The following is a 24,016-nucleotide window of genomic DNA, read 5'->3' as shown; positions in this document are numbered from 1 at the left end:
CTCAGATACTTTGTGCAGCTGGTTTCATTCTATGGAACAGAAGCACCTCTCCCCTCACGTCAAAATTCCCACATCACACTGCATTGTTTTCTTCCCAGTTTAAAATGAATGAAGAGCTTTTATGGGGGCTGTGGGTTTGGGAGGACATTAGCTGTGGTCTTGCGTTCTTTCTGAGCCGAAGTCGGCAACATTTGGTTAGGCAAGTGCTAAGGATGCCTTATTTGTGCCCGGAGGCTGCGACTTTCGGGCTCCACATTTATGAATACAACAGTCCTCTGATCTACTTGTCCAGGATCCCCACCACCAGAACAATAAAAACAATAGCTCTTATTCAAAAGCAGGCAAAGCAGACACTTACTTATGGTGGATCCGGACTCTGGCCTGTTCAGGGAGCTGATGATGACAAAGCCGAAACCCTCGTTCTCTTTGCGGTGAATGACCACATCGCTGGTCTGCAGGCTGTGGGAGGCGAAGCCTTCGGGGGGAGAGGCGCTGCTGTTGGTGTGAGTGTTGGTGTAGGTTGCGTAGTCGCTGCGAGGAGAGCTGTGGTGGGTCGACACGGAGCCTGGACTCCTCCCGTTCTCTGGGCAGGGCTCCCCTGGAACACACATCGTACACAGGCACCTGGTTATTTAGCAAGGGTCTTGATGAAGGAGTACCTCCTGTGTACTGGGCACTATTCTAGACACTGGCATTGTCACCAGGCTGGTTGACTGGCCTCCATTCCTCCCCCCAACCCCCACCCCCCGGACGTGAAGAGTATTTGAAAAGCTCCAAACCTGGCTATGGAGCCCCCTAGGTCTTGCCCCTTTCCACCCTTCACAGTAAACACAGGTAAAACCCCTCCTCAGCTGCCCCTGTGCCGCTACTTGTTTATAACTTCTTCTCGGTGAGACGGCAACCCGCCAAGACAATGCCTAGTTTTAAATACCAGGCTTCTCAGTTTCACAACAATAATTGATCTAAGAAGATCATAAAACAGACAGACAGACTCTTCAATTGTGCTATGCATAAAACCCACTTAAAGAATGCATAAGAAATATGCATCATCAGAGTTCACTCAAGGAGTTTTTTCAGTAGATCTAGGATCAACTGGGCACAGGAATCTGGATGAGGTTTCAAGGCCACACTTTGAGAAGTGCTGATTGTAGTTGGGGTTAACAGCCCAGAGGATGTCCACGTAAAGTGACCTACCATAATTTTACTAAAAAGCCATGGGTTTATTTAATTCTGTGATACTCTGTTAGCTTAGAAGTGTTCATTCACTTTGTGTAGCTGGGAAACATACTTCTTAGTTTGCTCACTCTAGGATCAAATCTAACAATGATATCAGGCTGCGGAATGATGAATTTTGAATCTCTAAGGGAGGTGTTGGAGGCCTTGCTCATTTACATTCTATATTATTGTAAAATATACTTTATTGTCAACCAGATAAAGCAAGTCAGTACTTCCATGAGAAAGCAAGTACATTTATAGGGAGAAATGATAGAAAGTTGGCAGCCAAGAGAACCTAGTTTTTAAACTGAAAGTTGACCCATCATTCAAGAAAGAATTCTGTCATTTTACTGTAATACCTAGGTTCTGGTATTCGGATAAAAAAAAAAAAAAACTTAAGCAGGCACGTAGAATACTGTAATTAGAAACAGGACCGTTTCATGTCCATCTTACCACTTGATTAGCGTACTTAAAAGATGTTTATGGAACAGAGGAACAATAAGATAGAAAATAATGACAATTAGTGATTCCTTTATGGGTCTTTAGATATGGTCGCCTATTTACAATACTGGCAGTTGTCTCATACGGCAAGTTAAAAATAATTAGCCGAAGTTCCAATGAAGGCTTTTAATGTAAGATGCAATTCCATTCTGAAATGAAAAATCATTTCGTTTAAAAAATCAGTCGGTTCAAAAATCAGGGAACGAGAACACTGACTATAAGAGATGTTTTGTTACACTGATACCTAAAGAAAATAGAGCTGCATTTAATCAGATACTCAGATTTAAAAATGGTCTTTACAAAAATGTATTCATTTCTTGTCTGTGATTACAGAATGAATAAGACCCAGGCTACTGCTTATTACTGTTTGATATATTTGAAGGTTTCTGTAATATTTAATCAATCAGGTTTTAATAAAAGAAAACAAATGGGTGTTTTCACATGTAAGAAATGTACTGAGGTGATAAAAGAGCAAAATGTCAATGTCAAAGCTTTTCCCTCTTTTCCACCAAAATTTCAAACTACCTGTAAAATGAACCCTCTCCACTAGAAAACATCATCCAAAGACAAGCTGTTATTGTCTTGGTGAAGCACATATCCTTTATCAGTCCTTGTATAAGTTGGAAATAAAGTCATTGGAGATAGTCAGAAAGAAGAAAAACAATTATTATGCTGCAACATTAAACTGAAAATCTCCCTGAGTTATTGGATCAAATCAGTAACTAAATGTCATAGGCAGTGACAAGAGAGATCTCATTTTCTGGCTGTCATATTTTAGGGGGTTGAGAGCTGCGGTTGTCAGTAAAGCAGCAACAAAGAAAAATTATCTGTCTTTGCAGAAAGTGGCTCGGAGTGGCTCTGCCGCAGGTTCCAAAGGGAGAAAGAAAGAAAGTCATTGCCTAAGTCAATGTGAGTGTCCCTGGGTGAGTGCAGGAGTCAAATACATTAACAGAATACTTTTCTATTGCTTCTGCATGTCTCTTTCAACCTCTAGAACAAAGTTCTTTATCTTTAACACCATGAGCACATTTAAAACCAGGGAGTTAAGAAGACTTCCAATGATTGACTTCAAGGGATATAACTGATTCCACCTCATTTTTCTACTTGGCTGGCTCTAGACCCAAATGAGACTGTCTTCTCTCCAACAACACTTCCTGGTATAGGGGATGAAAAATGTTGTTTTAGAATAATCTAGTAAAATGTCAGGAAGTGACTAAATACCACGTGCAATTTTTTTCTTCTTCTTTTTTTTTTTTAAACACACTAACTCCCAGCATCCCTGACTCATCCTCTGGCTCACATGCAAACGGGTGTACAGAATTCAGTCACTTAATATCTATTCAAGTCCAATAATTAACTTTTAGGTTTTAGCTTCTGTTTTGTCCTCACCAGTCATACTGGAAATCATCACTGTGCTGACTGGGAGAGGGTCTCCATTTGGGAAGGCAGGAGTCATTGATAATGTCCTCCAGGTGAGATGGTTTTGACTAGAACAGTCAACTGCTGGCCAGGAGCTGCTCCTGGTCTGCAGACCCATTTATTATTCCTGCCCAATGCCGGTCTAGACTTTGTTTAATAACTGTTAAAATTAATTGCCAATGTTTTTAAATAGGGTGATTTTACAGAAAGCTGGATTTCTAGTTTCTCTTGAAATACTTGGTAATAATCAACTAGAGTTGGGCAATTCCTGCTCCCTTGACTGAGTCCACAATGTGCAAGTCTCAGCTACTCCCCAGCGTCTCTTGCAAATTCCTGATTTACTCATTTACCCGTGGAGTGAAGAGCACACAGGGCCAAAGGGACTTGTTCGGCTGGAGCCCTTGTTTCCCTTCAAGATCACAGACTGGGTACCAGGGCTCTATGTAACCAAACAGACCTTGCCTGCTTCCAGGTTGTGCCTGGGCCTCTCTTCACAGGACTGTCCCCTGGAAGGATGTGCAAATCTTGTCTTGAAGTACGGCTGAGGCACCGGGGTATGTGTGTGGTAGATCTTGGACACGTGCACTGGAGTGTCCACGGGCACAGTGCACCCCTGTGGTGCCTGGCAGGCTGGGGTCCTGCCCATGTTAGGGGCTGGCCTTCCTGAAGGCATGTGAGTTTCTGCACTCCTGCCTTATGCTCATCAAGGCAGACACATTACTTAAATGGGTGACATGCTCATAGACAAAGAGTAAGGGATTGTATTTAGAATGGACAGAAAGTATAGTAACCAGGAGCAGGGAATTCACTAGCATCCTGAACGCTGGCTAAACTTTTCACCCAGCTGCCAAGAAAACCTTCCCTTTCTCAGTATCAGGCCAAGAATTAGACCTTCCCTTAGGTGTTAGGAAAAAAAGATGCTGATAGCTTTAAGATGGACTCTAACGTGTTTTGATTAAGTCGTAAAACTTTCTTTCACATCAATTCTAGATTTACACTTTCGGGAATTCCTCAGAGACACTCTTCTCTCAGACGAATCGTATGTATTCAAAATAATGTGTCACTACGTCGAACGTCTCAAAGTTGAATTATTAAACATGTAAATATTTACACTTTCAGTGTAACAATTAAAGCCACTTTGAATAACTAAATATCGGAGCTGGTAGCACGGATAAGGCACCTCTCAAAACTAGTTTAAGGTGCACGATCTGTGCTACAATTATCTGGTAAACAAAATTGGATACATTACTGGATGTTTTCATCCTTTATCCTTTACGTTTTTATCCACCATTTCTCACTTTTGAGGATCTAGTTTGCTATTGCCTAATTGAAAATTCTGCCTTTCTATCTTTAGTGCGTACACTTTTTTTGGTATGTTAACATTTGGAGCAGGTTTTTGTTTTAATTTTTGCCCAGTGTAACTAACCAGTCTGTATCTCTCATAATTAATGCTTTTTTTTCTTCTTCTTCTCTTCAGCATCAACTAGGAAACCAGTGCCCAGGGTCTTCTGAGGTGAGGCAGGACATTTGTACGAGTGGAGGCAAGCATAAGGCTGCCCACCTCTTTTTCCATTATATTACTCCTTTGTGCAAGAAGGTGGTGACACTGCCTGTCTCCTCGTTCATCTTCTGTCTCTTCGTTCATCTTCTGTCTCTTCACAGTCTGATTACTCAGTTCCCCTCAGCTTTGAACCATCTCATCATAAGCCAGGCTTGGACCTCCCACCGCATTTGCTTCAGAAACCATAATAACGATGATAACAAGAACCCTGAAAATGGCCTATCCACTGTCATATCCATTTGTAGCTATCTCTTCTCACTGTTGGAGAAATGGCAGCTATGAAGAAAGGCTGTCTTCCTAGGCCCGTTTAAAAAATCTGCTCCATCCTATTTCTAGGCATTGACTTTACTATCAAAGTATCCTTTGCTGAACTTAATCGTTTTCAATACTCATGAAGCTTTCAAGGAAGAGTGGGCTGAACTAACTTGGAAACTCTCCTGGTGTGAATGAGCAGTCTGCGGCAGAACATTTTCAAAAACTAAATGCACTTGGAAGCCTCAATGAGTAAAGTTGGTAAGAACGGCAGCAAAGAGCATCTTCACAGAAGTTACATGATCCACAAATGGCAAGAATACGTTTTTGAGGCATTTGGCCTACACTCCACTAGCCTGGGTTGATTAGAACAAAATTTAATCTACGATCATCAGCTGGTGGCAAGGGGAGCATGAAATCATGCTGGTGCATTAGGTTTTGCACTTTGCAGTGTATTTCCTTGTAAATCAGTATTTTTAAACTTATCGTTGGGTTACAGAACAAATACCACCGCAAACTTTTTATTAAAAATCACTTTGGAGTGTGAGAGACAGTTAAATGTTAACTGAGCAAACCCTGTCTTCCTCGGGGCATCTCGCCCAAGGTTAAGGCATAATTCAAGGTGTTTTACTTCACTGGGTCAAGTGGTCCATGAATTCCTGAAGACAATGGCACCTCTTAGCAAAACCTCCATCATACAAGATCGATAGCAGGTCTCTACAGGCGAGGGCTCATAATTCTTCTGACTTACCCTTAAGTGATAGGTCCTGCTCAAAATCTAGTTTCTACAAGACTTGACTAGAAAAGGATTTTTAGTTCGACTAATAAACCTCATCCTCTCGAGTGATTCACAGCTGTGATTAGCTGGTGGCCCTTTTTTTAAAAATTCAAATGTGTTACGACACTAGCACATATGGAAGACGCCTTATGTTAGGGAGTGACATTTGCTAAAGGTTGGTCTAATGGCTTTGAATCCACTGGACAGGGGGTTGGTGGTAAAGAAAGAAGCACTGGCTGGGGAGATGGGTCTCTGCACGATCACTGACTCACTGCAGACCACCAGGACATCTACTGAAACTCTGGGCCTCAGTTTGTCATCTGTAACACAAGGGAGTTCACGTTGCTCTTCCTAAGGTCCCTCCTAATTCTAGTATTGATCACTGTGTATGAGGAGCAGTCCAGGGCTGAGTAGAGAGGCCAGCAGGCCACCGGGGCAGGTGACGACGGAACATCTTTGGCACTGTCGCTCCTGTAATTCACAGGGCAAAGAAAGCACAGGTGGTTTGGGACGATATTCCCAATATTACTGAGTGCTCAGAGGATAAAAAACAGTATAATGCTTGTAATGGACATATGCCTTATAAACAGAAATCTTTTTTTGGGGGGTTGAGAGATGGTAAAGAGAGCTAAATTGAATCATATGACTAAGAGGGCTGACTTTTAAAAGTATTTCTTTGGTGGATTCTTGTATGAAGCTGTAAAGGTTGTAAAGGGAATAATTACTTCTAATTTCTGTTTCATAACTTTGGAGTTATATGAATTGTGCTTTCTCAGAGTGACATATAGCTGTATTTTTCTAAATCAGAGTAATCATTTTATTGTTACCATTTATCAGGCTCTATAAAGGAAGTTAATTTTCCATCCTAGTTGCCTTTTTATGGTATCAAAATGCTGTGTTTCTTGGCTTGTAAACACAATGAGGAACATGTTCAAAAGCTATATTTTTCACTATTATAATGTTCTTCTTATACCTAGCATCTACCAAAAAGCAAAGAGCATGCATATCTTAAATTAGCCTCAGGCTTTGCTAGAAATTTTTAATGACTCCATGGAAAATGTCAGCCTCAAAGACCGCTTAGAAATGTACTAGCGGGGTGAAAATCTGCACTTTCAACATCATAGTTACATCTGGCATAGTGAGGTTGGTCTTTTCCCTCATATAATATAGAAACTGATTTAAAATGTTGTCTCCAGTGTCCTGACCCTGACTCACAAAAGCATCTCACCACCTAACCCCCAACTCTTGCTGCTGGTTCGAGTTACATACCTCCACATAGCACCTTTCTTCTCACAGTGAGGTTGACCTGCCCGTTCCGGGCTGCATGGTGCATAAGGTCGATGACATAGCGGTGGGTCTTGCCAGCCACTGGAATCCCATCCACATAGACGAGCTCATCTCCCGGGTGTAGGCGGCCGTCTCTGTCGGCTGATCCCATGGCAATGACAGCTCCAATCAAAATCTAGACAAGCAGTGAGAAGAAAAGGATGTTTGTGTTTCAAACCTCCTTCCTTCCTTCCTTTCTTCCATCTATCTACTTACCTACCAAGTAACTCAGTAGAAGATTTTATTCCCTGTTCACACCCTCTGCCCCAAATCTGAACATGTACTTGAAAAATGAAAAATGAGAGGCTGAAAGGATGCCCTCCTAACTCTTCCAGGTTGCTAACTCTTCTCAGAGAAATAAATGTTTTGGACTTGCTCCTGATGGCCATGAAGTCTGGGGGACACTCGCTAACTGGTTCATAAGCTATCACCCTTAAACCCAAATAACCTGACGTCATTGGCCACCGTACATGGGCTCTGAATTGAAACAAACTGGGGATGGAATCCTAGCTCCACTTCTTTATTTGTGTGCCGTGGGCAAGGCTTTTCAATCTCCGCAAGCCTCGGTTTTTTCACCTGCAAAAATGCGGAAATAAAATAATAGGACCTACTTCATGGAGTTGTTGGGAGAAGCGAAAGAAATAGTGCATGGGAAGCATTTAACTTTGCTCAGGGCATGTAGTGAGTGCTTGAAAAATGTCAGGGGAAACTACCTGCTGTATATTATTAAATTCAGATGAAGGTTCAAAGTGTTTTTTATCTTTTAATTTTTGCTTTGCTTTCAAAAGCTGGAGTTAAGGATAAAACAAAACAAAGCAGAACTCACGGCTGGCCTTCCCTGGACAGTTGACCTACTTTAAGAACAGTCAAATCTCCTCCAGATGTTTGCTCCCTTTCTTTGAATACTTTCTTAGAGCACTTCCTCTGCACAAAGGATGTCCCCAGTTCTGCCTGTCCCCTGCAATGCTTCTGCTGTTTAGGTGGCCACCATACCAGGAAATTTGGAGGTACACATCTGGGAAATGTGCATATTGTTATAAATCTCTGAACCAGGGACTGTGACACAAGGCATAACGATGCAAGGTTTCCTACTTCCCATTAGAAACACTCAAATTAGTGTCCATTAGCAAGGCTTTTTTTCTTTCTCAGAGGAAAGGCAACAGCACTCAATATTTTAGTTTTGCTATTTAATCTACAATTTTTCCAACTCATGGACAACAGAGTTCAAAAGGATAGTTCTTCTTTTGCCAAGTGGCTTAGCCTCACAGCATCTAAAGGCAGTGGTTACCATTAGTCTGATAATATTACAGAGGCTATATTCTAGGTTGTATTTTAAGTCTATAAAATGATCCCTTGCTCACGGATTGATTTCTTTCAGGCACTAATTTCTTTCAAACCTCAGATCTGTGGATTCCAGTTAATTTGCAGAGCTGCTCCATCACGACCTGCAGCCTTGTGTGTCAGCAGGTTTGGCAGCAGACGATTCCTTCTTACTTGGTCACACTGCTCAGTGTGGCCTGTCAACACAGATCTGGATGCCCAGACCTCCTCAGGTATATGCAGAATTATGGTCTGGAGGGTTTTCTCTTTTTTCCTGAGGACTTCATAGCCTTGGTCCACTGAATAGCTCTCTTTATCCAGAGGAATGAAAATTCCCTACCACACGGCAGTTTTTTCCCTATTCTTGGGGGAGGGTGGGGAGTGGAGAGTAGAGAATAGATTTGCTTCCTTGTTGAATATTGGTGCTCTGATGACGGATTCATTATTGCTCTCACAGGAAACACATTGCCAGCCTTGGACTGCTGGGCCACAGCAAATGGCTGTGCCCATATGCTGTAGTCCAGCAGTCGGGCATGCTTCTGATATTTTCCATTTTCCCTTATTGTCCTGTCAACCTGAATTTATGAGTTTCTTTCTAAAGATATTCCAATCTATTCTTCAAAAGACTCAACCCGCTATGGAGCACTTCAAAGATTTATTAAGTGCTTTGTGCAAAAGCCAGTTAAAATGAATGTTTATGTTCCTCCACTGCCCCATGAAAAGCTGCATTTAGCTGGGTTAGCCCAAAGAAAATGCTTCAACGTTTAGATTTCCTGTATGCCTCAGTGGGAGAGTTTATAGCTAGTAACAGAGAAAAAATGGCTAGAGAAATTCTTAGCTTAATTACCAACATTAAGCTATAGTTCTGATTCTATAGCTTAGAACACTTTGAACACTTTGATTCTAACTGATGAAAAGGAATTAAAAAAACATGTTACAACTAAGAGAGCTACCATTGCAATTGGGCACTCTACAAAAATAGTAAAAACAAAATTTCACATAGGAAAATTCTCATTCCTCTCCTGCTGTAGGAAAACAGCAAAGATATACTCTTGAAGTTATCTTCTGTGTTACTAGTTTAATATCATCCATTAAAAGGAGAACCACAGTAAAACATCTGTTTTTCTGTTTTATTGCTGTGATATTAAGTACTCTCCTCGCTAATTAATTCATTTATCCAGCAAATATTCATTGAGTCCAGGGACACTTCTAGGTGCAAGGAATCCATCAGTGAACAATAAACAAAAATCCCTTGGGGGCTTCCCTGGTGGTGCAGTGGTTGAGAGTCTGCCTGCCGATGCAGGGGACATGGGTTCGTGCCCCGGTCTGGGAAGATCCCACATGCCGTGGAGCGGCTGGGCCCGTGAGCCACGGCCGCTGGGCCTGCGCATCCGGAGCCTGTGCTCTGCAAAGGGAGAGGCCACAACAGTGAGAGGCCCGTGTACCACAAAAAAAACAAAACAAAACAAAATCCCTGTTCTATAGAGCCATTCTAGTGGTCAGACAGTAATAAATGTAAAAATTATGTTGTATGCTAGCAGGCACGTACTATGAAAAAAGCAGAGCAAAGTAGGATGATGGGCGGGTGTCAGCTATGCGGCTGAGGTGGAGTTAGGGCAGGTTAGATCAGGCCTCAACGAGAAGCTGACATTTGAGCAAAGATTGAAGTTCACTGGATACATTTTTTTTAAACTTGAAGCTTTCATCTTCAAACTTTACTTTGTTCTATAAAATCTTACATATTTATTTCTAAATAGTGTATTCAATATAATACTTCAATACAGCTTATTATACAGTATTGTAAAATTATTAACAATATATATATTATTGTATAATCACATTGTATAATCCACCCTCTACCTTTTTCAGAGAAAGGTTGTCATAGTTATGAAAGAAACTTGAACTGAGCTCAGCGTGGGGAACTGGAGCAGGCATGAGAGCGGCTCGTCCATGAGCTACATATATGAGTTACACTCGCTCCTTCCTTCAGGAACTGCCGCTGGGAAGAGGCTGGCCACGTGAGCTGTCACTGCTTCTGCCTCTCACGCTGCTGTTGTTCCTTAGCCTTTGGCCGGTTTACACCTTTGTGCCCTGCATTTCACTGCTGCCACAGAGCTAGCTCTATGTGCCTCTCTATTCAGGAAAGAAAATAACCCACAACTTTTTTTTTTTCCTTTAATTTGAATATGCTTTGTACACTTGACACATTTGAGTAGTTTATTTCCTATCTGGATAGGATAATCTATGATTCCTTCTTGCACTGTTAACTCTTGCACTGTTAACTGTTAAGTCAACTCACATTGACTTCCATATATACATTCTTAATGTTCATCTAAGCTCTCGAAAACACACTTCAGGATATCTGATCCTTTAAATCAGTAGTTCTCAGACTTTAGGGTGCACGTGAATCACACCGTGAGCCTGTTGAAACAGAATTCTGCATCTACCCCGAGAGTCTGATTCTACAGGCCTGGGGTTTAACCTGAGATTCTGCATGTTTAACAAGCTCCCAGGAGGTGTTGGGTGCTTCTGGTCTGTAGATCTAACGCGATTTGAGCAGCAAGGTTCTGAGTATTCTCACTTGGCCCAGTGGACCCAGAAGCTATGGTCTCACTGGTCACGTTCCAAGTCCACTGAGGGACTTTCCCTCGGGTGCCTGGCTTGAGCCTCCTGCCCCATCGTACTGATCACTTTCCAGGTCTGCTGAGTGCATGGCCTGGGCTCCCTGACCCATCAGGCTATACTTTCCTTCTGATCTTGCTGACCCCTGGCTATACTGGCCAGTGAGCCTTCCCAGCCAACACTGGCCTCGCTCTACTCATCACATCCCTCTGACCTCACTGGGTCCTTCAACCTCTGAGGACCTGCTCAGCAGCTTTCTCATTGCCCTTGGAGGAGTTCCTTATCCTGCCTCTCTTGCTTTGGCCCTGAAGGAGCAGCTTGGTGGCAAAACAGATCAAGGAAGACCCCTCCACACAGACACCCCCCCAAACAAGTGACCTGGCCTTATCTTTCCAACTATCTTTTGTTAAAAAAAAAAAAAAAAAAGAATCAAAAACTCCACAACTTCACTTTATCTTAAAGGCTATGAAGGCACAGAACAAAATGATGTATTTGATATGAAATAACAGCAATTCACATTCAAGTGGCTGATATCCCCGTAAGCCAGGGGAAAAAACTAACACAAAACAGAGAACCAAAACTAAGCAACAAACAAAACCAAAACCACCTTTTCAGTCCTTTTAAGTCCTTTAATTCTTTCCCACACTACCTAATGTCAGTCTAAACCCAGCAGGTCTGATCTGCAATAATTACAGCCCAGGGTGACTTGACAAGGTGGCAAGCAGATTTCCAGCCCTAGCCTTCTGAAACTCTTCCACAAGTTCGCACCGGACTCGCATGCCAAGGTCCCTGTCTGTCATCGCCTCTCTCTTTCCATGAACAGTTTTTCTCCACACAGGCCTTTCTCCACTGCAGTGTTTTCCAAGCCTTTCCATCTTAATGCCTTCCAATGTCTTTGCAGCTCACAGCTGGAAATCCCATTATCATTGCTTTGTAGCAATTTCTCATTTCTTTCTATTTCTATTGTTAGTTAACTGTGAAAATTATTTCCTCTTGCAGGAAAAAATGCCCATATGCTTATTTGAGCTGGAGTCCTGCTGTTCATTATTAGCCAAATGCCGTGCTGTCGTGTTTAATGCGCACCCTGAGATGTCAATACCATTTTGTCTATATGAAGGCAGAAACCCATTTGATATAATTTATGAGACCTCCTGCGGGTGGGGACCCAGTCACGTCAGGCGCCTCTCCCTTTGTAGCACATCAGCAATTAACTGAGGCTAGTGCATTTTGTTTGTATATTATCTCTGGACTTACAGTGGAGGAAAGCAGGAAGGAAAGGCATATGGGAGATATTTACAGTAGACTTACCCTTCCTGATATAATCTTTCTGAGGTGCAACATTCTGGTCTTCAAGACACTATATTCTGGCTTTGAATGCTTCAGGGAGATTTAGGCTTCTGCTTTATGGTTTCACTGTCAGAATTGTAATGTGCAGCCTGAGCGTGTCTTAAATCATTCAATTCAAAGAATAAACCAGAGTAAATCTAAACACAATGAGGATAACCAGCAAAACGTAATCTGAAGAGGTTTATCATAAATACTGAATGCCTGCCCACCGGAGGGGAGAAAGGACTCAGGAGTGTAAAGCCAATGTTCAGAAGGGCTGGGAACCCGGGAACCTGTGTACCGACCCGGCAGAAAGCTGTCCTGAGGCTGGCGGTAACCACCGGCTGCACTCAAACACCTGAGCTTCATTTTCAGCGATATATATTCCATTTGGGTAACAATTCTCTAGTTTCTGTGCCAGGCCAAGATCAGCTAGACCATTCCCTCCTGGAGTCAGCTGACACTATGCCTTTCCTATAACTCAGTCATGCAATCCCTTCTATCTCTGAAGAGTGGGAGATGCAGTCCCTTCTATCTCTGAAGAGGGGGAGACGGGCGAAGAGAAGACGGTGCTACGAATGTGGTGCTAGTTTACCCACAAAGCAGACAAAGCATGAGCCTACGGAGGTGGTGGGAGTCCAGCAAAGTAAGAACTGTGTATCTCAGACTGTATTGAAGTAAGCATTACGGGAAGAACTGGAACTTCGTTGTTTCCCCTTACATTTATTTTACAGTTTAATCTTTTACTTGTATTTATGTATGAGAAGGGACCTGACTGTATTTCAGTGCTTAGGGACCACTTATGAACCTTTTATGAACCTGACATAGTCACACTGGGTCCCACTTAAGACACGTCTTTTACAAGGAGTGTTTTATGGCTGTTATTTTAATACATGCTCACAAGTCTCGCTTTGCTGTGTTTTTTGTGTGTATTAATGAATATTGTTATTTTATGCAGTCACTCTGATGTATCATATATGTAATTTCTCCAGAGTCCCTCGCAAATTCCCAATATTGTGCCAACTGAAGTTGACTTCCTGAACATCCTCTCATGGTAATCCCCTAATTCAAACCTGGTGAGATTCTGCAGCATTGAACTTGATTTTACTTCTGTTTATCCCCGTGTTTTCTCTCCCCGGTAGTTGTGATTGAAAACATACACCATTCTGCTGTTGCAAGTCATCTCCTCGCATGTATCTTCTGTCATACTGCATGTTTATCTGTGAGCTGCTGCCCAGAGAGACTAGGGGTCCAACACAAGTAAATCATTGAAATATTGAAGAGGAATCCAATCCATTTTAAGAAAGAGTAATGTCCCTCTCTTCATGAAATGTGCATTGATTTATGATGATATGGAAACACTGGCATGTTTTGAAAACTTAAATACCAAGAAAAAAACAAATAAAGCAAGCCTCAAAAAACTTTTACGTGAGTCCTAAAAGATTTCTTTTTGTATACGATACTGAATGATTTTTCCCCTCACCCATACACACACAATATAACCCAAAGTGTGGAAATAAAGAGAATCAACTCACAGGCTGTCCAGGCTCATCTCCCCCGAGGATTCTGAAGCCAAATCCAGACTGCATCCTGCGAAGGTGAACATCCAGCTCCTTGTAATCCGGACCTGGCATAGAGGAGACCCCACTGAGTGATGAGTCCTGCCTCCCCCCAACCCACGAGGGACTGAACACGCCGATGAGATGGATTAATTTTGAGGGTGTGATTAATGAGAGTGCCGTTAGAGTCGGTGAAAAGCACAGAGGATAAGAAAAAAATATATGGTAACAAAAAAGTAGGTATTCCAAAATTAGGTAGTCTCTGGATTAGTACTGACCAGCCAAGGGCATTACTAGGGTATTGCCATAGGCAGAAAGAGCACAAAAATTTTCTGAGTGAAAAGAAAAATCAAGGCCTCCGTAATTCTTCATCTTCCTGAAAGGATTGAGATTGCCCTCAAGAAGATTGGCTGTCACTTTGGCGATGTTACTCTGACTAGAACAATTGTTTTAGAAGTATGAGAGAACAGATGGCAACGCCCTGGAAGTACCTGGTAAAGGACTACTTAGTAATTTACTAGTAGCTGTTTATGACTTGATGTGTCCCATTTAGTGTGTGTAGGGGAGGGGGATATAAACTTACACCTCATAGAAGGTGTCTCTTTTAAAATTGTTACAGTTAGAAAACAGAAAATCTGAACTTTTCTCTATTGAGGTTTGGGTGAAGTTTTGATTTTCTGACAAACTCCTTTAGGTTTTTCATAACTCAGGGACAGAAATTTGCCTGGGTCTAAGTGAACTCTTATCCCCCGAACATTTTAAAATGTGGAAGCCACTAGTGGATTCACTACTGACTCTGTAAACATATTCAAAATAAACTAGACAAGGGATATTTTTCTGTAGTTAGCTGAAAGAACAGAAATGTACTTAAAAATAAGCTGGGAAGCTCTTCTGTCATTTTTTTTTTCAACCCTAGAATAAACTAAAACCATAAAAAATATTTTAACTTTTTAAAGAGAATATGATTTAAATGTGATTTAACCTTACCCCCTGGCCCTTTGAACCTTCCCCAGGGGCAAATATCTCAATCATGATGGGGCTGTGTATACTTTCAAGGCCACTGTTAGGATGTTAATCAATGATTAGCAACTTTGGGGAATGCTTATTAATGCCATCCTTTGCTTAAGAAGTATTTAGTGATCTTTGGGCCTTAATGGTTTAAAGGAGGTATTAGAACTGATAGATGCAAGTATTAAGTTAAATTCTCCTTGCTTAAGCAGGATGGTTTTGGAAATTGGGATGGGATTTCAGAGGAGAATCCTCATGAGACAGGAAGCTTATGTCTGAGCCATCTGGGTATACAGTAATAGCCATAGTTGAGAGAGACACTCAATAAGTGATGGCCAGGCAAATCTTTTCCAGACTCTACAGTAAGTGGAGCTGCTGAAGTGATGCAGTAAACAGAGCACAACAGAACAGGGCTTGCCTTTGTGCCCTCCAACCTGAGCAAAGCATTTCCAGTGATATGTGAAAGGCAAGTCACTCACTTCTGAAATGTAGGCATAAGCTGATTGCCTGTCTAGTGTTCTCAAGGAAAAAAAAAGCTGAATCAGCCATATAAGTACATACGTATCTATGTCCAAGTCACATGGTCCAAGACTCTATGACTTTCGTGCCCTTTTAGGACCAGATGCATGTATAACCAAAGTCTTTCCCATTCAGTGACGAATATAAAACTCAAAGAAGAATAACCAACTGGATTTCCACATCCATTAGTCATCCTTTATGAATTGTATAATCATTCATATTTTAAAGGTACGACAACTTAGAAAAATTCAGTTCCTCTTAAACACTTTGTTAGAGTTGAGTGCTAAAAGGAGAATGAAAACTTTGCCCTACACTCTACAAGTCTCAACTGACTTTTGAACTCAGTTTATTCCGAGGTCTACAACATTATATATGAAATCACATATTGGGGTGTGTGCTAAACCTTCAGGACTCTGGAGGCAAGTGGAGCAGCCCTACAGAGTCATGGCAGGTACCTGTATTTCTCCCAACACAGGCAGAAAGGCGAGGGGCGAGGGGAGGGCGACAGATAATACCCAGTCGCCGTTCAAACCTCTAAAACTTGGTTATATGGCTGCTCCCATCAATCTCTTCTCTAGGTTCCTTTAAGCTTAGAGGACTCGAGACCATACATACATAAAAATCACAAAGAGAGCACGATATACTTTCGACATTCAAAATGATACAGCTAGCGTATGTTTAACCAGAATCTTCCATTTACTTGTAGATAGTCTCATTTTTGCATTGCTGCTGAGTACGGTAAGTGAGAAATTTTTCCTCCAGTGGCTTCAGCACCGATCCATATTGCATGAGGAGCTCTACAAGGACTTTACCGTGTGATCCATTTTATTTGCTAAGGAAAACTTTCCCCCGAGGAAATGCTGAAATCATAACAATCCCAGTAATGGCATTTTTGAGATGTGCCAAGGTACAAGGGAGCTGTCGTGTCAGAGGATGCTGTGATTCCTGGGACAATTGGAAAGCTTTTCCTTAATGAATGACTCAGGACTCCTTTATATTTAGGAGAAAAATATAGATCTATGTTTGCTAGTTAATTTTATTTAACTCTGAAGAACTCTGAAGATGTAAGCAGGGAATATATCCCCCACTCCCCATTCTTTGTGTGCATTTTGGTGACATTCCGATCCCCTGACTACTGCTCTGACCACTCTGATTTCAAATATAGGGTGATATATGCCAACCACGTCATCTTCACCCTCCGTTCTTCCAGGCCAAGACGGCCAGCTTCATGGCACATGTGCCCGTAGAGAGGCAAAAAGAGACCCGTTCGAGAAGTGTGCCTGCAGATGTAATTTACTTTTTATTTCTTTGTTAATTCTGAACACAGACTCAGAGGTTGCAGGGCGTGGAAACTTAAGAGAAATAGCCAACTGGAAAAAAAAGTTTAAACGATGGATTGTGCCTTAAAGCAGTTTATTTTTTTCTTTTTCTTTTTCTTTTTTTGTTATTGCTTAAGGAAAATAAGAGCTTTCAGAAAGAGAATTTTTCCTTTGTTTCTCCCTCCCTTCGCCCATCCGTATGAGTCTGGCTTTAGAAAATAACTAACACTATATGCACATAGCTGGAAACATTACTTTTCTCCCTTCCTGCTTTGTTAGCTCTCTTGAAAGATTACAATGTTTCTGATACTCTCCTTTAGCTGCTCTTCCGGTCTGATGACATACTTAAAATGATTGTTATCATGCTTTATCTCTTCCCCTGTCAATGCAAGGACTTAAAGCAAAGAAATTCAAGGGCAACTCTTCACCCCACTGTTATAGAATTTAACAATCCTCACCCCTCTCTCCAGTTGGTTTGCAAACCATGCACCTGGCAGGCTGTTAGATGAAGGGGTCTGGGGGACACCTAGTGGGACCTGAGTCACTCTGGATGTCACTCAATCATGCCCCTACCAACATCCCTTTTCTTTTTTTCTTCTGTCTTTGTGTTCAGTCTGTATCTGTGCTCTTTTTTTCTTTTTCTTCTTCTTTTTCCTTTTCGCAGAACTGTGAGGGGTGCTCTCAGGCATTTCTTGGTGCAACTCAAGATGAGGCAGTCATTGTGAAGAAATGGACTAAGAGAGTCAGAAAACTCTTTGGACGTTGGTGTTCAATGGTTAGCCATGGCCAGTGTTGCTTGTTCCTTAGAAGCTGGGTCCTAGGATCCTCAGGAATTATGAAATAATGCATCTTAAGATCCTCATCCTAGATGGGACGTCGCATGACCACGGTGGCAAGCTACAGAAATGGAATTTACAAGTCCTGATTAATCCTGGGCTCTCAATAATATTGAAAAAGCTACATCCAGGTAGCAGGGTAACCTCCGTCATAATAAAGAAAAGCAGAATTTCAAAAGCTGATTCTTATTTTGTACTAAGACGCCAGGAAGACTTCACATGCTATACGTACCCTTGGTCTAGCTTTTGAAAGACACGGTTCTGTGCACCGCTTCAGGAAAAAGGATGGGTGACTGAACACAACTGATTAATTTTGTGAATGGATTCAAGCTTCAAAAATGCAAAGAATGGCATTTTTATGGATTAATTTGGCACATGGAATGCTGCTGTAAACACATCAATTAAATTTTGGTACTTGAATCCCCTTTCATGTTTTAATTAAACATAAGCACCAACGGCTTATTATCACATTTTGACACAGATAATGAATTCATTCAATTTTTCCTCTTGAAAAAGTATTAGATTTTTGGCTTTTCCTTGGAAAGAGATCTAGAAAAGACAGTACGAGGAAGGAGTCAAGAATCAAAGGTGGTTATTAAATATGTCCCTGCCAAAAAAAAAAAAAACGTCCCTGGCATCTGGATTTCCAATGCACGCTAGATACAAAATGAATTAAACAGGAATTAAATAGTTTTTATTGATCAAATCTAACATTACCAGGTAAATAACTAACGCATTCTTGTCTTAAAATAATCCCTTCTCTCTACTTTTTTCTCTTTATACCTTTGGTAATATGAATGTGGCCAGACATGTTTTAGCCATAGTAGAAGCCATCTCCCACTCTCTGTTTGGTTCTCTTCAAGTAACCAAAGCTTTCAAATAAACTCAGATTTTCCCATCTGAAATACTCCCTTGCTCTCCCCATCCATTTCTCTCTTGAAAGAGTGGTCTCTATGGAAGCCTTCACTCTCTCTCATGTCTGACTTACTCCTGACGGTCTGGTTTCTGTTCTCTTGGCATTACTGAATTGCTCTCTTTAAGGTCTTTGATGACATCCTAATGACCAAATCCAATGGCCATTTTTTTCTTGTGATTGTTTTTCTTGTGATTTTTCTTGTGATTCGCATTGTGATCGATTTCTGTGTCTCATTTGATACTGTCGACGCACCCTTTATGACCCCTGATTTCTATTGTTTCTAAACAAGAAAAGGTCTCCTTCCAGAAGGGATTTCTACTCTTGGTTTCCGTGATACGCCACACCCTAGTTTTCTTGTCTTTGGGTGGGATTGTTCATTCAAAGGTCCTGACTATGGATTCATTGCTCTTATTAACATTCTCCCTTGGTGATGGCATAATTATCTTTGTCTATCTATAATATTCCATATGCACAGCGTGTAGGAGTTGCTTAAATGTTTCTTGAATTTGTTTAAATATACTCGCCAATCTAGTGTACCTAATAAACCACAGCGTTATTCTTCTACTGAGTTTTCACTTAGCTTCATAATTACATTAGGACTTCCTACCGTCAATTTTACCTCTGTACCTAAGCACCTTCTGCAGCTAAAGTTAGCAAAATACCTTGTAATTATGATAAATTTATCCGATTCAAAATCATGACACATAATTTGATAAGGAACATTTTATAAATATGAGAAATAGTATAGGAGTTCTACTTATTTTGGATGGAGTCATAATTTTCCAAAATAGTTTCCTAACTTGTGTGGACACTGAACAAAATATTTGGATTGTTCTTTTCCTGAAAATCTGGATTGCATAGTAGTATAATACACTCAAACTACATTATAACTTTTCTCTTTCAAGTAATGTATATTTCTTGAAATGTAAAAATATCATTTTGCGCATATATCAAGGTAATGTAAGCTCTTGAGGAGTTCTTCTCTTTCTTCTTTTGTTTTTAAATAAAGTACCTTCAGAAGCTGAAATTTTCAAGAAATGTGCTTGCTGTGGCCAGGAAGCTGAGGTTTAGAATCTCAAATTAAATCCTGCTTTCATTTTGCAGCTGTAATCACTAGGCCTCAGTTTTCCTCTGGTTATAGGATATTCTTCAAAATTACAAGGAGCTTACAGTCATATATTCTTATATACTAAGAATAATAATGCTTTAAACATTTTCAGACCAAGCTAAACAAATACTTTAGACATTATTTGGGGACACAATGCTAAGCAACATCTCCCGTATTTTCTACATATCCAAAAAAAATGACATGGAAACTTACAGAATGAAATGATCTCAAGCACATATATTCTCCAAGGGGTGTTAGAACATGCTGAGATGGATAATGAGCTGTCGTCATGGAAACACTCTAGAGATGTGTGCTGTGAGCCCACAGACCTGAAACAGTACTATTGTTATGAAACGTTCTTTTCTACAATTGTTTCAGTGTTCTCACTTTCCATCCAGTGGTCTAACCTGCTGTTCAAAGCACTTCCTAAGAGTAAGAAAATATGAATATTCCTTTTCCTCCTTCATTTCCATAACATTAAATATTTCAGTCCAAACCAAATTAATAACTATTTTCAGAATAATTAGGTCAAAATTTTTCTTTTAAGTAAATTAATTTATTATAGCTAAAAGCTCTTAAACTTGAAACTACGCTATTCTAACTTAAAATACTATTGAAATGTAGCACTTTATAATTGGCATGGTTTAAAAAAATTAAATTGATACAGGTATTTACTTGATGTGAAAAGAATTTCATTCTACATTAGCAATATTTTTAATAAGTCCTCGGAAATGTCTAAATTTCAAATCTCTTGAGATACTCTAGCTTCTTATTTCTATTTATCTAGTCCAGTGCTGTCCAAAATAAACAAAATGTAAGTTACACTGGTGATTTAAACATTTCTATTGACCACATTTTAAAAAGCAAAAAGAAATAGGTACAATCAGTTTTAATAATATACATTTAACCTAATATATCCAAAATATTATTTAAGCATTAATCAATATTAAAAAATAATTAATGAGATATTATACATTTTTTTTTTAGTACTAAGCTTTTGAAATCTGGTGTGGATTTACGCACGTCTTACAGCACATCCAAATTCAGAGTGGCCACATTTCAAGCGTCTAATAGCCACATGTGTCTAGAAACTTCTGTATTGGCTAGTGTGGATTTCGTCAATCTGGTGGCTTTCTTTGGTACCTGGCTTTGAATCTAATCTTTTACTAAAGCATTTTATGAAAGAACTTAATGAATATGACTATTTTCCTTTGTCTTTTGTTTGTTTGTTTCCTTGGCAGCCATCAGGCCAAACGTGGTGAGCCTTGCCCTCTACCTTAAATATGTGCTTGTGCGGGGTGAGTGAAATTAACATGGTGATTATATACTAATTAACTGATGCTACTCAGAAGAATGATTTGTTACACAGAATGGAAGACGTTGCATTCACAGGACTGTGAGTACTGAAGAATACTTGCCAGAGGAATCCATTCGAAAACTGGTCCTTGGTGGCACTTGTTCTGGATGGGAAAATGGGGAATTAAAATTGAAATTCGTTTACGGCATTTTAAAATTCATCTTTACTTTTGTTTGGTTTCAATTAGAACTCGCTCCCATTCTTGTTCTCGCGTTTAATGATTTTTTTTTTCTCTAAAATCTATGGAAGTTAGTGGACAGATTTACCTGGTTTTATGTACATGAATATGTCTGTAAATGTATTTCTTTCACATGCAGGCACAAATCTGAATTCTTGTAGATCAGAATGGAAAAAGAGATCATTATTTCCAAACATTAAGCTCTGATTCTCATTATAAGAATGCTTATTTGAAAGTAAAGTCAATCCAGAACCCCAAATATACACACAATAAATAAAGGTCTTTGAAATCATGTTATGATATTGTGCCACCAAACACTGAAAAGTGAAAAAGTCAATCAATGATTATGCTGATTTACGTACACCAGTCCAAATATTTTGACACTTACAATTATTTGGATAGATGAAGTTATGTATAAGTAGTTGAGTAAAATTGGTCTATATTAGCAACAGGGATCCTTCATGAGAACTATGATGTCATCTATGCTACAAATAACATAAAAGTTTATGGACGTGAGTGTAAAATACTATACATATTCCATAATATATGTATGAAGTACTAAGAAAATAATGGGTATTTTATCATTAAACTTAAAAACTTAAAAGAAGACCAAATTCTGATTGCTTTCTTACTGAGCTTTGTTTGCTTTGAATAAAGAGTTCTATACTATTCAACACAAAAAATGAAATAGAAGCCTCTTGAGGGCGATAATGAGGCTGTTCCCCAGGGAATCCTGCACAGCTAGCCTCACTCATGAGGAGAATGAGACTCCCTTCCAGGCGATCTGTCTTTTCACAGTAAATTAGTTTTCCAGCAGAATTGTTATTTTTTTAAGAACCTCCATGTTTACTGTGACTGCTTAGGATTATGAATTGAGAAATATCGTTTCATCATAAAGATGGAGCTGTAACAGGGATGGAAGATTGCTCCCTTCTAAACATTTCCATTAGTTGTAAAGGTGACACTTTACATTATCATAATCTCACTAGGACCTACTTGCCATCAGCAATTAGACTCAGTTTACTGCAGCCCCGATGGCCTCATTTTTGTTCATGGAAGTACTCTGGGTTACACTGTCAACTTGTGCTACCACCAAAATGCTTTGACAAACTAAATAACTTTCAATCAAGGACTGATTTTAGAGTTTACTTCTCACATTTCCACCCCGTTTTATCCCCTGTCTGATTCCCGGAGCATTAAGTTTTAAACTACTGAATGAAATAAATTTATAAGCTATCGGATTGAATCTAATTTCTAAAATACATGGGGAAAACGTGTCTCCAACCTAACTTTTATTTCACTATCTTTATTACTTAGCGATTTCTTTCTTTACTAAAATGAACTGCTAGAAATATAATACCCTAGTTATTTACAAAGCTACTCAAAAATACTTTTTTTTGTAGTACGCGGGCCTCTCACTGTTGTGGCCTCTCCCGTCGCGGAGCACAGATTCCGGACGCGCAGGCTCAGCGGCCATGGCTCACGGGCCCAGGCGCTCCGTGGCATGTGGGATCTTCCCGGACCGGGGCACGAACCCGTGTCCCCTGCATCGGCAGGCGGACTCTCAACCACTGTGCCACCAGGGAAGCCCTCAAAAATACTATTTTTGAAATTAGATTTCCAAATTAAAATTTACATATGAAAAATGGCAAACAAACTTAACTGGACCTACTGATCTCTTTTTCAACATACTATAACTGCAAAGTGACGCATAATGTGATGTATCAGAAACTCTGACTGAAAGGCAATTTTTTTTTCACAGATCAAACCATAACATAAATTATACTCAAGACAGCAATAACGGTTTTCCTGAACAAGGTACAGGAAAATAACCTTCATAGTACAGTTGAGGACATTTTAAATGATAATGTTATTAAAATTTTCTGGTCTTTTTATGATTCTGATATTAAAGTCACTGATAAAAATGTCTTAACATTTACATATCATCTTATTTTGATTTTTCACTAAAATAAAATAGTGCTCCAGAGAACATCTGCGGGTAGTACTGGGCCACCCACAGGCCACTGGACTCCAACAGTGTCCAAGCACATTTGGCCAGGGCTTGATCTAGCAGCGTTCAGATGTGTAGATGTTCTCCTAGAAGCCAAGGCAGCCTTTCATGATCACTGAATAGCTGCGCAGCCATGAATTGATCAAAACCTTCCCTAAACCTATTGATGTTTCCAGCTTGACTGTATTGAGTATTTAACCACAAGGGCAAAGGAGAATGGAGAAAAGAAGGCTCGAGCAGAAGCTTCACAGCTCTGGTTCTGAGCCCAGTGCATCTACCATATGTGTTATGGTTCCCACCACCAGTTTCCATTTAGAGCCTCGAGCGCTGTGCTGCAGTGTACGGTATTTTTACACCACCCCAGCTTCCCAAATAGCTCTGCCGTTAGGATGGGAGACAGTGCAAACTACAACTCTTGCTCACTAATAACAAGGAAAGAGCAGCAGAAAAAACAGATGGTTTAGAAATACCACCACCCATTTGGGATAAGTTATGAATTATATGCACATTACAATACCGAACAATGAAAGAATTCCACAATGAACAACAAAAGTGCAGGATAAAGGCCACAGACGTGACAAACACAATGGTCCATTTCTGATCAGCTATCAATTATAATTTCATTTCAAATATAGTATTAAAAACAGTCTTGTTCCTCCATTATGCTCTTTAACTGGCCTGTGGTTACTCTCGATTACCACCTTTGGTACAATACTCATTGCTTATTATGGGTTAATGCTTCCTAATTTCTCAAAAGAAAGACTGATTGTGTGAGCTCATTTTGAAGAAATTCCAGAGGAATTTCTGTTCTAAAGAGGTCCTACCAGAAGGCACATTATACCATATGGATCCCTGACACTTTTATGATCTACATTTGAGTGATGT

The 24,016-nt window shown here is 40.2% G+C and overlaps 1 protein-coding gene across 14 annotated transcripts in view; it reads right to left on the bottom strand.

Moving 5' to 3' along the window:
• Positions 1-24,016, bottom strand: part of MAGI2 (membrane associated guanylate kinase, WW and PDZ domain containing 2) — a 1,362,215-nt gene that overhangs the window by 171,523 nt on the left and 1,166,676 nt on the right. For 11 of the 14 annotated variants that reach the window (XR_009565115.1, XM_060304749.1, XM_060304748.1 and 8 more), the window contains 4 exons: positions 21,004-21,045; positions 13,856-13,947; positions 6,996-7,188; positions 359-598 (listed from right to left, as the gene is read on the bottom strand). Coding sequence is in view for 13 of the 14 variants with exons in the window: in XM_060304749.1 (XP_060160732.1) it covers positions 359-598; positions 6,996-7,188; positions 13,856-13,947; positions 21,004-21,045 (567 nt within the window). In the remaining variant the exon portion in view is untranslated. The remainder of the gene's footprint in view (positions 1-358; positions 599-6,995; positions 7,189-13,855; positions 13,948-21,003; positions 21,046-24,016) is intronic. The other 3 variants (XM_060304752.1, XM_060304743.1, XM_060304745.1) reach the window with 1 other exon arrangement.

Source organism: Globicephala melas, chromosome 9, assembly GCF_963455315.2.
Source record: "Globicephala melas chromosome 9, mGloMel1.2, whole genome shotgun sequence".
Lineage (NCBI taxonomy): Eukaryota > Metazoa > Chordata > Mammalia > Artiodactyla > Delphinidae > Globicephala > Globicephala melas.
Note: the sequence above shows the minus strand (reverse complement) of the source record. Positions and strands in the feature narration are given on the sequence as shown.